The sequence below is a fragment of the Pogonomyrmex barbatus genome, unplaced genomic scaffold (assembly GCF_055798465.1).
Source record: "Pogonomyrmex barbatus isolate J1 unplaced genomic scaffold, ASM5579846v1 scaffold12, whole genome shotgun sequence".
NCBI lineage: Eukaryota > Metazoa > Arthropoda > Insecta > Hymenoptera > Formicidae > Pogonomyrmex > Pogonomyrmex barbatus.
Genome location: NW_028297108.1, coordinates 805,553 through 819,272, shown reverse-complemented (window position 1 = coordinate 819,272; position 13,720 = coordinate 805,553). Strand labels below are relative to the sequence as shown.

Here is a 13,720-nt window from a genome sequence, read left to right as displayed (position 1 = left end):
GCGCGTCACGTGAAATTGCATATTGCAGAATGCAGACACAGAGTAATCGAGCCCCCGATTGATCTCGCGTCGCGAAGATTGTGAAACGATTACAATCCGACTCTTGTTTCTTTTTTTTTTTTTTTCTTTTCCTACGTCACGATCATGAGTACGCAATTCATTAGTGCCTCACGTGTCGCGACAGTCGTAACAGCAACAGTCATGGAGATGTACGATGACGTGTCGCCGAGAAGCGCACCACGAGCACTTTCGCCTGTCGATCGCGGCTAATTGCTGCTTCTTAATTTTCGGAACGCCCTTCTAATTAAGCAAGGTTCATTCCACGCTCTTCTCCCCGAATACCATTCCTCTCTCGTATTCCTAGTACGACCCCCCCCCTCTCTCCCTTCCTCTCTCTTTCTCTCCCTTTCTCTTTTTCGTCGGTAAACATCACCGGCTGGCGAATCTCCAGAAGGACTTTTCACTCTTTGTCTCTTTTGTGGTATTAAAATAGAAAAGTGGGACGGTCTTTCGCAGTAGAATTCTTCGAAAATCGGTTTGCTTCTACGAAATTTTATGTCGTTCCGTGATTTTTTCAATTTCTTTTCCCACCGCACAACTTCCGCATTTATTTCGCGCACAACAAAAAAATAACTATTTATCTCTGTACTTATTGTTATTTTTATATTAATTTTAATCATTTTCACAATTACTTTATTTTGAGCATCGTATGATTTTGACTTTCGCGAGTCCATTTTCCGATCGCGCCTTTTGAACTCTCCTTCTCTCTCATCCCCTGAAGCAGTAATTTTTTCGACTCCGCCTTCGTGGCCGCCTTTCCGTCTCTATTTTTTTCTCTCTCCATGCTCGATCACCAGCACGGACACTAATGAAATCATTCCCGTGGAGTTTCCGATAGGGTGAGATTTGTACCCCATTGTGACTGACGTCCCTTCGCGCTCCTTTTTTTCTGCTCGCCTAGTCGAACACGTTCGGAGTCGATGCGAGTCTCCTATTGGCAAATACGAAGGGTGCTCCGTCGTCAACCCTCGTAGCGTTTAGGTAGATTCTCTTTTTTTTCTCCCTCATATTTTCGTCTCGTTGTCGTTCGTCAGCGACCGATTTTCACGTGCGTGTGTTACGCGCGAATTATCAGCGCGCGATTCTTAGAAGCGGATTAATAACACGAGGTGACGATGAGGAAACGAGTCACGGGGTGACTAGTGATGCATATTAATTCTTATCGATCGTACACGTTTTTTATGTATCCTTTTTTCCACGTCACGGAATGAAATACGTAGCAGAGAGGAAATAGAAAAATTCATATATAAATCTATTTAATATCATTTAAAAATCATTGAGAGCGGGATTTTACATTATCGCGAGAAAATTATTTCCGAGCGAGACAAAAATCCAGGAGCTTTCAGAGATACTTTCCATATCTTTTATACATCCTTTGGACTTTTGCGTTGTTTGTGTTCTTCTCATCGTTCGACCGAAAGCTCCGAAAGCAGCTGTGAGTCAGACGCGAACGGAGAGAAAGGGAATCAAGAATTTCTGGTGCCTTCCTTATCGGGAGACAAAGCGTTCTCGTCTCGAGAAAATAACGTTCGCGCGAGTGAGCGAGCGAGCGAGTCGAAGCGAGGGAGAGCCGTGTTCCTTCTTTCGGACGAGAAAGAAAGAGGAGATGAGCAGCAAACCGGTGAATATCTCTTCGCGGATTCCGCGGAGCCGCGCTGGGGCCGAACAGCCGAAGTATCGTACCGAAGGTTGTCTGCCGGCGTGTCTCGCGGCCTCGTCGGTGCTAAAAAAGCCAAGGAAAGACGGCGGCGGCGAAGAAAAAAAAGAAAATGGAAAGAAGGAACGACGGGAGGGCGGGAGAAAAGAATTGCGCGCCGCGCGTAAAATGGCCTTCGGATTTTATCGCCGCCCGAGGAAAAGAGAGGAGCCCGCATTGTCGATTATCGGCCGCTTTATTTAGAACGTTCTTTCAAATTGTAAATAGCTGACGATTCGTAAAGAGAAATAAGAATGTCAGAAACGTGAATAGCAATTCCTACATGAAGGAGGTGAATAGCAATTCCTACACGAAGGAGGATGATTCTGCTTTACAGGGATGTTTTATATTAACGATACACATTTTGAAGATTAAAAATGCTAACACGAAAATATCAAAGCCGCAATAATTTTTCATTTATAATCGGTCAAAGTTGGTATCTTGTAAAGTTTTCGTTTAGTAGTTACATCTTGATATTCAAAATGGTACAACAATATGAATGAGTCAAATCATAAAAAAATTAGGGCGCACACATTTGGCGCAGAATGAAAATAAATACATACAATAATCAATAGCGTGTTTCTTTACTAAAATAATTGTAATATACTACATGATTGTTAATTTAACATTTTTTATTTATGTATAATTTATGCTCATGACACATATGCATATTGAAAGATATTTTTAATTTTTTTTTATATCAGTTTATTTAATTTTGATGTAGGTCTCAAATGAAAAAGAAAAAAGAAAAAGAAATACCTAAATATATTAATTTCTTATTATGTTTGCAAATCTAAATCTCTCTTTATTTTTATATTATGTGATGTACCCACATTAATATTGTATTATTTTATTTTTATTATCATATCATTTCACATTTATTTTTCTTGCCTATTTTTTCTATTCTTTCTTCTTTTTTTCTATTTTTCTAGAAAGAAATTAAATTCCAATCAGTAATATCAATTAATAATATGGATATTTATAGATTCACCGGTCCATATTCTAAATTCACTGTTATAAAAGTACAAATAGTTTCTCAGCCAATCAGGTGATTTCTAAACCATTTTTAGAGACACTTTTATCAATAAAAGTGAATTGAGAATACGGACCATTATCTTCAATCAAAATAAAATAATTTCAGTCATCGATATGACGCATAGCAGAAATGTAAACTGCAAACAACATTAAACAATGAGATAAAAATACTTCTAAATTATAACAATACTCGAAATAATTAACACTTTAAGAAATAATTGTCGCACACATAAAATATGTATAATTACGAATGATCGTACTTTAAATGCAGAAAAGATAAATAATAAACTTCCTCCAAAGTTGCTTCGCCGTCAATTAATATTTCAAGAAATAATTGTACGTAAAATATGTATAATTATAAACGATCATTTCAAGTATAAAAAAAAGGTATATATTGTAATAAACTTACTCCAAGGTTACTTCGCCATCTCCCCGGACCTCTTTCTCTTCTCAGATTTCTTTGTGGCTCTTACACTCCCGAAAATACGGCTAATTACGACCGCGCGCGCACTAATCACCACAATACGACGATCGCATGGCACTTTGTACACGGCACTCTCGTAAGTTATTACATTGTTATGACAGAAAAAAAATGCGGAGAAAGCGTGATCGCGTGAAAGTTACAATTCGCTCGGTGTTTCGCAAATTATCGCAATGTAGAAATTCGGAATAGAAAAAGACATATCTCGACAGATACATCGTCGATACATCGATGAATACTGAACTTGTTCTATATTATTGAAAATTATTGAAATGCGGATTCTTTTAAATTTTAACCAAATAAAACCAATAAAACCGTTTGACTTAAATTGATTTGTTGGTACTTGTTAATGAGAGAAAAATTTGCCGTTGCCAACTCTATCTACATATTGCGCAATACAACACGATTAATTAAGATTGATAACTATCCGTAACGAGTAATCGCATTTGCTCCTATTACTTGTCGCGCTCGCATCTCGAGAGAAAACAACATAACGACACGTGAAGCAGCCGCGTCACTATCAATTCGAGTCTCGTTGCACAAATGACAACAAGACTAATTGCGTGTACGCAATAACACGCCGTACGTAATCGGAAGCTACATTGTATACCAACCAAATATCGTTATCTTTGAATTTTATTAAATTTTAACACAATATAATGTTATAACAAACTTAAGTGCATGCCGAATTTGCTTTTTGTTTATATTTCTCATTAATTTCAATGTTATTCAATTCTATTCATTTCTTATTCTGAATTATTATGTTATTAAATCTAATGTCTAAAAGAAATTCTTTTTTTGCGAAAAGTACTTATAATATAAATATAAATTAATTTATTATTATTACTTTCTATAAAATATTTTTATGTCTTTAAGAAAATAAAGTATGATTTAAATAAATCATAAGATATAATATCTCTAAAAATTTAAAAAATAAAATTACATTGTCGAATGAAACGTAACGATATTTTCCTGTATTATTAAAATTATATGATTCCGTTCTTTCAGACGAGTAAAAAGTTAATAATAAAATAATGGTACTAAATTAAACATTTTTAGTTTTTTCGAATAAATGAAACAGAAATTAAATTTTTTAATTAATACTTTAACATTAAATTTAGTAATTATTTTCAAATGGAAAAATGAATAAATTTTAAAAATTTTAGTCAAAAAGAAATTTAAACAATATGCAAATGTTGAAACTTTTGCTGATTAATCAATTTGACATCAAACATTTTTATAGTGTGCGTATTTGTTTACAAAAAAAAAAGGGAACAAATTGCTAATTTATTTAAATCAACATTACATTAGGTATTAAAGTTGATATAAAATTTTACACGATATCATTGACCAATATACTTATATAACTTTATATAAGTCAAATTTTCATATCAAGTTTTCGCAATACGGATTGCGGTCTTCGGAATATGTTGGTAAAATATATAGTTAGCATAGGATATCTTGTACATTTGAACGTCATATATTGCGGATGATGCTATATGGGTTGCGTATGGGCATAAAAAAATCTGCCGCCTTGATTTGTTCTAATCGCTCCGCTAACGAGATCTCCGCTCTCGATCAAAGATGGTCCCGTGTCTATGAACACAAAATGGCCACATCGCGGCCGACGTCACGCATCGCTACGCGTGTGCTCACACCCACTTCCTTTTTACGCCACTCCCTGACCCGGGCCCGCGTCAGGCCTCGAAGAACGGATAATCTGTGACCGGGATCGCCGGAAAAATCGAGGAACCAATCGACGATAGGATGTGAAAAAAATTCAAGGAGCAAGCGTGGCATCGGACGAGTTAGCCGAACAATCTGATCGCCATCCATTGAATAAAGAGGATCCGAAATGAAGTTATTTATAGTTGTATTGCCACTTGAACGGAAAACTGGCGAATGTTTAGCAGTTTATATCGAATGTAATTGTTTGCGGCATAAAGTTAAAAATACTATCGGACATGGACGCGTCGCTTTGCCGGCTGTTGTATTCGCTCTACGTTATTCAGCAATTATCAATCATCTCCGCGCGCGATATTCATTAACGCCATTAAAAATTTATTTAACCGGGGGAAACGATAGTATATTCGCAAATTTGCAGATAATTTCGACGCGCGAGTGTGCCTCCAATATTCCGATATATCTGATCGGTTCTTCGATTTATCCTCGACACATGAAAATGATCAAATTGAAGGTTTCTCCCTTTCACGTCCGCCTCGCCTTCGATGCAATCGAGGTGTTTTTGAGGCAGAAGTGAAAAGCGCACGCAGAATCGATCACGCTGTGGGAAACCGTTCTCCGTATTTCTACCATGACCGAGGATCTCTCGGCGCAGAAAACCGGCGACTCTGGTAAATACATGTAGAACCTCTTAGCGGGACCAGGAAGTATGGAATTGGGAATGGTAGCGAGAACGGCGTGCAGCGAGCAGCGTCAGCGCGCGTATAGCCTCGCAAGAGAGATGAATCTGGTCACGGCGGATCATAAAGTCCCTCGGGGATTCGCCCACGCTGCGTCCACTCTCTCGGTTGAGTTGGAGAGAATAAGTTGGAGGAACGAGGAGAGAGAGAGAGAAAGAGAGAGTGTGAGAGAAAAAAGGAGAGAAAGAGAGAGAGAGAGAGAGAGAGAGAGAGAGAGAGAGAGGGGGGAGAGGAGAGGAGAGGAGAGGAGAGAAGAGGAGAGCAGTGAAGATAGGAAAGAGAAAGGAGGGCGACCGTGGCGAACGGGACGGAGAAGAAGGGAAAGAACGTCAGAGGAGTCGAGGCACTCGCGGCGCAAAAAGCGAGGATGCAAGCAAAAAAGGAAGAGCGCGACGAAGAAACCGGTTTTTTCCAGTTGGGCCAGGTCGGGGCGTCGAACCTAGGGACCGCAGCCTCCCTCCGAGAATAACTTACATGCAACGGCGGCGGCGGCGGCGGCGGTGGCGGCGGTGGTAGTGGCGGCAGTGCACGCCGCCAGTGACGCCGTCCTCGTCGTCTTCTCAACGCGTTCGCGGTTGCCCCAGGTTCGGGATAAAAAAGGAGATAGAAGGCATAAGTATGCCGGCGGTAGGCCACCCACTCGCGAGTTTATCGCGGGACAGGAGTGGAGCCGAGCCAAGCAAGAAGAAACACGCGCGAGAACACGCGTATACGCGAACGACGAAACAGAGTCGGAGGAGGGGAAGGGGGAAACCGGAAGGAAGAAACCGAAATTGATACGACGAGGCGATTATTGTCTGATTGATATCTCCCTACCTTCGCTCTTTTCTTTTCTATCCTTCCCGGCACGCCGACTCGCTCGTTTACGAGCGGGAAGAGTCGGCAGAAAATCAGGATTGCGATGGCATCTGGCACGTCGTTAAAAATGTCGAGGAAAGGAGGAAGTACGAAGAGGCTGTTCATTCTTTAGATGAGCATGTGTATGTACTTATAAAGAAGATACATCTCTTCTCTTCTCGACACAAGGAATAAAAGTCTATAAAGGCGAGTGCGTAGAAATAAGTCCGCGTTTAAGAGATCCGAAAAGCGGAAAATCAATAAAGAAAGAAAAAAAAGAACTGAAAGAAAAAAAATATCGTCAAAGTCTAAAAAATGTCGAGATTATCGCCGCCAGAACTTATATTTTATAGCCTCTCTCTGTTCCGTGTTCGTCGCCTCAACGCGTTCGCGATTGTCCCAGGTCCGGAATAAAAAGAATCGTAAGAGAGATTCGTGGCGAGATATGTAGAAGGGAGCGAAGGCAAAAAGATATGGGGAAAAGAAGAAGTCGCGAATCGGAGAAGCAAGAACAGGAAGGAAGAGAGGAACGGGGGACCCCCCGAAACTCTTTGGGGTCATTGCCGTCCGGTCTCGTTTTAGCCCGTTCCTGCCCGTTCACAACCTTCTCTTTCTTTCGCGCCTTTTTCTTTTTCTTCTTCCTCTACTACCGTTTTAAGCACACTCTTTCGAGCAAAGTACGGTCGCGGCCATGTTTTTCTTCGAACGCGTGTATACCTACCGCCTTGTATGCGTGCAAGCAACCTTCGCGTGTTCAGATAGAAAAAGGGGGAAAAAAGAGTACTGATGTAAAAAGGGGGGACAACAGAGAGAGAATGAGAAAAAAAAAAGACACGACGAGGATAATGCGGTCGGTGCAAATCGGTTCCTTACCGCGTGGCGAGCCAGAAAATGAAGGGGAAAAAAAATCATTCTATCTGGCAATGAGGACGTCGAATTTCATTTAGAATTTCATTTTAATCCTGATTTTTCATATGGCCGTTGGCAGCACAGCTGATTTGTCAAAATGAAACCACGCGATAAATCTTATTTAACGTTAACGCAAGCATAAACCAGAGAAAAAAAAAATAGAAAAGGAATGTTGATACGAGCCAAAGATGTGCTAGCAGCGGTCATGGTAGTTAAAACTGATGTATGGTACAAGCTAGTCATTTCATGCTTCGCATTCCTGTTCATGGGTGAGGTCGCACGGGGTCGATCGGAGGTCCAAGGTCGACGAAAGTGCTCGCTTTGTTTTCGCAATGCAATGTCTGGCATCGGCCTTTAGGTTCCGTACGTGCGAGACGAGGCCGATGCCGACAGAGCATTAGTCGGTGAAATCCCTAATCGCGGTTAAGGATTAATCCGCTCCGATCGTTCTCCAGACCCCACGCTTCCACATATTTGTCTGTCTAGGCTTCGCTTCAAGCACCCCGATCACTGTACCCCCCTTCACGTTTCGTCCTATTCCTCCAGTCCTCATCCTCCAGCCGAACCGAGTGCTCTGATCTGGCATTAAAGACAATATTTTTAATCGGTCAAGACTCTTCCTACATCTCTATCTTTGCATTTGTATTATAAAGTTTCGAAAGTACAAAAGTAGAATCAGTAACAAGCGTGTTTGAGAAAAGCATACATGGGCACAGTATTCCTCACAATAGTGATACATTGGAGATTACGAATGTAATTCCAATAATATCCCTTATTTTATGCCTTATTCTTATCCTGTAATGTTCCAAAGAGCTAACTATGATCTTTTCATTCAGCAATGATCCACTTGCCGCAATCTAGAATTGTTTGCTAAAACACATTCTTTTGTAGTATTAAAAGATAATAGATTTCAGTTAAACGCAACACATTACAAAGAGATTCCAAAGATAAATATTTAAAAGTTTAAATGCCTCTCATTCGGTAAACAGTAAATAAATTGCGGCAGTAAATGGATCGCTATCGAAGGAAGGTATCGGGTATACCTCAACAGAGAAAATCTCGTCTTTTTTTCTGTTTTGTTATCTCGATTCTTTTCGATCGCACTTGACCGACTGGAAACCCAGCCAGGGCGCGATACCACAAAGTTCCTACCAGACACACTCGACATGAATTCCCTGTGCAAAGGAGTAGTCTGTGGTGGCGGCGGTTTATTGGTGCCTTAACTCTCACTGGTCAATCGTTCTGTTCTGTGCCCTGCCTGTCCTGCGCTTCTGGTTCGCAACTCTGTGGTGGTATTCTCTGGGTCGGCTCTCTACTACCGGTGCGCCGCGTGCCTGCTTCCGGTACTTCCTCTTCCGGGCCCCCAAAAAAGGAGTTGCAACAGCGTGTTGTGTTCCAGCAACACGCCGCCCTGATCGGCGGCCCGAACGCAACCAGCTGTCCAGTATGCCACAAGCTTTTCCTCGGCGGCGAGGCGCTGATGGAGCACATGAAGCACACCCACAAGGATCCGAACGCTTCCGGAGTTGCCAGTAAGTATTGAGAAATCGCGTATCAACCGCCCTCTCGGTCGATCGTCTATGTCTCTCTTCTTTCCCCTCGTGTTGCTTACCACTTCTATTCGTATTCACGCGCCTACTAATCTTCGTTAACCATAACCGATCGATTAACTGGAATCCAGCCGCGTCTCGTAAGCGAAGTGCATCGTTGCATGAAGCGAGCTTGAGAACGAAACCTTGACCATGTCGTTCCTTACTGACTAATCAACAAACTTAATACCAAATCTTCTTCGCGTTCGCGCATTAATTTTCCGGACGAAAGACCTGACTCTGTTCGCTGTTAATCGCATTTAACCTGAGCTATTAGCCAGATTCCTTAACCGGGATCGCGGAGAGCCCTTTAAAGGTTTCGAGATAGAGAAATAGAGAGAGAGAGAGAGAGAGAGAGAGAGAGAGAGAAAGAGAGAGAGAGAGAGAGAGAGAGATCGACATAGACGCGAGAGCGGTGACGTTAATCGTGAGTAAGACTTTGAGAGAGGTGGAGCAACCGCTCGTCGAGACACGAAGGGTGGTTCGTTCTTTAGCCTTTAAGTACGTTTCGCATCCATCCCAAAAACTTGCTTTGGCGCGGGCGATACGCACATATTGTCCTTGTTCACTTCTTCGTATTGTTTTCGCCTGGACGGGAAAGGCGTGTAGCATTTGGCACACTCTGGCCGACTAATACTTGGGTACTACTCGCTAATATATGTACATGTTACACGGTGCTTCGAGGGTGTCTCGTTCAACCTCTATGCGTGCCTTGATACATGCGTGCGCGATACGTGTGGAAACTCGCGGACGTACAGAGAAAACAAAAGTCAATCTACTCTGCCTCCTCGTTCAACTTTAAAGCGAGGAATCGCCGTTTCACTCTCGATTGTGCGTGACGACACGTGGTCCGTCACGGTGATCGACATGGTCGGCATTTGAAACGCGAACGCTAACGGATCGCACCTATTGCGAGTACGCGTATTGAGAATGTAACGTTATCATTATTTAAAACGTTTAAAAGAACCGGAACTAATTAATTAATTTCAGACTTTTAGGCTAAGGTCGATGAGTCGAATGATATTTCCTCACCGCTCGTTTCGTCCCGGTATAATAAATCGCGAGTTCTTTTTCCAATACAAATGATCTGTTTATACAGAGTTTTAAGTTTTTTTTTTTCTCTGTACGTTCACGTACGTGCAACGCGCGCGCGAATACGTGCGTGTGCATCCTGGCTTTTTGGGCCAGCGACCTTGCTCGTGAAAGGGAGTTAGCAGCGCGGTGGCGGCGGTGGCGACGGCGCCGGCCGACGAGTACTCTGCGTGCCCGAGGTCAGTGCTCTCTCCTGGTCCTTGGCTATCCGTGTTCGTAAGGTCTCCCTTCGCCTTCGAGGTCGACCAGAATCTGTGCGTACGTACGCGCGCGCGTGCACGCGAGTGCGTGAGAAATAAGGTGGGGGAGGAGAAGGAAAAAAAAAAAAAGAAAGAGAGAAAGAGATGCGAGAAAACATGAGGATGGTGGAGGAGTTGGGTGAGGAGGAGGCGGCTTTCGTTCCTTGGGACGCTTTATCCTGCTTGGCATTGACCTTGAAATTGTGTCGCCCTATTGTTCCCTCCGCTGACTGCACAACCTCCGTTGCCGGGGTTTACCTAGCGAAGCGACGGACCGCCAACCACCCGTGCCCCGTGTGCGGGAAGCACTACGTCAACGAGGGTAGCCTTAGGAAGCATCTGGCCTGCCATCCTGAGACCAGTCAACTTAGCACGAGCCTCAGGATGTGGCCGTGCTCGGTGTGCCAGGCCGTCTTCACTCATGAAAGCGGTAAGTATTTAGCCCCATGTAAAACCGCGAATCCGGACGGGCCGATCGGTGCCCGACGGTAGCTCCGGTTCGTAGTTGACAGTAAACCCTCTCTTCAGTTTCGTTTTGTGCAGTAAACTTATAATTTTCGTTCTATAGAATATAATTGTATACCAAGTGACATTTATCGACACATATATCCGCGATTATCGTACGATCATCTTTCTATATACTGTGACCACGTTCGTTTTCCTCTGGTGTTAAGGTCTCCTGAGCCACATGGAGCACATGAGGATGGATCCGAAGCATCAGTTTGCGGCGCAATATGTGCTGAGCCGCGCGGCCGCCGAAAGGCGGGAAAGGGAGATTCTCGCGAGTTCGAGTTTAGGTATAACAGAAATAAACGTTTCTCATCTTACGTTAAGAAATTAAGAAACGGCGTGTCGCGTTGTTAAGAAAATATGAGATTTGCGATACGACGCCGATGACCGAGCGGTGCTCTAACGTGACGCCCTTACGCTGTACAGGAGCTGGTTTGGGCGTGTTGGGGGGAAGTCAGTCCGGAGGACCACAAAATTTGCAACAACCACCAATGTGCCCGTCGCCGTCGGCCCATTCGGACAGCAGTAGCGGCAACGGAAGACTCTCGTCGGCCGGTAGTGAACCTGGTACGCTACGATACTTGTTCTACGTCTACTACTTACAAACGAACGCCTACCAAGTATCTAGATATAATAGATATATAATGTTGTCGCATTTGCCCGAGCACAGTTTGTAATATCGCCGTTATTCACCTTTTTTTCTCTGATTTCGTTAATGACATAACTCTGTTGTGAAGTATCATTAGTGAACTTATTGTAGTACACGTAAGCCTAGAATATATATGAATATATATGCTTGAGTCGAAATAAAATATTTACGAATTTCTGGTCTGAGTAATAATTCTCTCATGTGAACGGCGCTCTCACTACGGTCTGCTCTTACGGGCGGCTCTCACTTCGGGATGCCGCCCATTTTTTTAACGCTTTAGCGTACCGATTTATATATACCGACGCGGAATGACATATGCTACCTAGTTAGGCTAGTAAAATGTGCGTGAAAACCCCCGCCCCTTCGTCGCCCTGTATATACTGACGAGAGCAGATTTTTGCGCAGGCACCGGTCTACTGAACAATAACAACAATAACAACAATAACAACATGGCGTCGCCGGGGCCGAGCAGCAACAAGCTCAGCGAGATACTGCGAACGGGTAGTCAACCGGGTTCGGCACAGCAATATCACGACGAGATGCAATCGCAGCAACAACGCATGGCTGTCATGGCTGCCGTCTCAGCGGGTAAGAGAAAAAAAAAATAAATAAATGACATAAACGATATATAAATAAAATCGTGTATAAATAAAATGTGATACGACCAACTAGAACTAGCCGTGCCGATCAAGCGTACGCCGCGCGAATCTCCGTGATAATCTGCGTTATCATGTTCTCAACGCGAAATTACACACGAGAGGGGAAAGCCGATAGCTCCGTTCCAATTATTATCGATAAAACTTGATTTATAATGTTGTTTCTCCACTCGCACGATGTTGCATTCGCGCTGCTGCCCACTTTTCTCCTGTCTGCGATGCGAACTCCGAAGGCGGACGATTACAAGTGCACGGCTGCATTTGTTGCCGAGTGAAATGATTATCGATACCTCGTGCGAAATTACTTCGTGTGAGTTAATTTAATAAAATTTATCGCGCGCGCAGTTTCTTTCGCGATGCGCTGCGAAGTCGTAACTCATTGAGAAACTCACCGAAGAAACGGTGATAGGAAAAACAAATATCGGAATTCCTTACCACTATCCTTACCACTATCCCTTTCCTCTTTCTTTCTCTTTTTCCTCTTCCCACGATCAAAGTTGGCACGGGATGCATTTGCGAGCAACCCTCCTCGACACATGTTTCGCAGATCGTGATTCAATCGCGATAGTTCAAATTTCTGAAACATATTCTGACACATATGAAACACATTTAAAATTTAAAATTGCGAAAGAAAAGAATTCGTGTTGAAATACACTTTGAAATATCTCGAAACACATTTACAAGTTTGTAAACAGAAATGTATAGTAAAATATACTTTGCTATTATTATTTAGGAAGAATATATCATACTTTCAAAAGTATGATATATTCTTCAAGAAAATTTTAAATCGTAAATGATGAGCGAAGAAAATTTGAAATTATTTTATATGATGAGATGTGAAAGCGATATTTTTGTTAGGATTGCAAAATTCCGTGTCGCCTAATCTCTCGCCGGTCGACATGGCGTCGCTCGCGGCGGCCATGAGAATGGGCAACAATGGTGACATGAGCGGTGGCACTCAAGGATCGACGGGACCCCAACAGCAAGGAGTTCAAGCGAGCGGACCGGAGCAGGCCCTGAGGATGCATCAGGCGGAAGCTCTGCTCCGTTCTCAAGCTGAAGCTGCCTTGAGACTCGCGGTAAGAAAGAAATCTTTTGTTCTTCGTAAAAACGATTAGATAGAAAGCAGACGCGTCTTACATTCGTCCAACCATCGTCTCGAATATTCGGAACGTATGTTATAAAAGAATAATGCATAAATTACATTTTTTGCTCGATGAGGAAACAATAAAGGCGAAGGCTGAATATTTTTCAACTCTTCCTCACGTCTTTGCGGACAGGTATCTCAAGCGGCGGCAGCCGCGGCAAGTTCTGCGGTGGGCGGCGACGTGAGGCATCATCTGGGACAGCACAACGGAGGCAGCACTTCCGGCATGCCAGGGCATCATACGAATCAACAAATGTCCCAACAAGACACCTTAACGCCGGATCTCGGTAAGTATCACAGAATTCACGTCGACGGCATGCTATTACACGATCAACGTAGCGTTCAAGTCTCAGAACTCGTAGCTTCTGTGAGTTTCATGGCTTCCTTGATTCGCGAT

The 13,720-nt window shown here is 43.0% G+C and overlaps 1 protein-coding gene across 6 annotated transcripts in view; it reads left to right on the top strand.

Annotated features, from left to right (window-relative positions):
• dati (zinc finger protein datilografo) overlaps window positions 1–13,720 on the top strand; it is a 91,369-nt gene that overhangs the window by 58,322 nt on the left and 19,327 nt on the right. For 2 of the 6 annotated variants that reach the window (XM_089071687.1, XM_089071686.1), the window contains 7 exons: window positions 8,814–8,973; window positions 10,624–10,791; window positions 11,036–11,158; window positions 11,298–11,438; window positions 11,914–12,108; window positions 13,035–13,255; window positions 13,457–13,610. In XM_089071687.1, the coding sequence (XP_088927813.1) occupies window positions 8,814–8,973; window positions 10,624–10,791; window positions 11,036–11,158; window positions 11,298–11,438; window positions 11,914–12,108; window positions 13,035–13,255; window positions 13,457–13,610 (1,162 nt within the window). Of the gene's footprint in view, window positions 1–8,813; window positions 8,974–10,578; window positions 10,792–11,035; window positions 11,159–11,297; window positions 11,439–11,913; window positions 12,109–13,034; window positions 13,256–13,456; window positions 13,611–13,720 lie in introns of all 6 variants that reach the window. The other 4 variants (XM_089071688.1, XM_089071685.1, XM_089071691.1 and 1 more) reach the window with 4 other exon arrangements.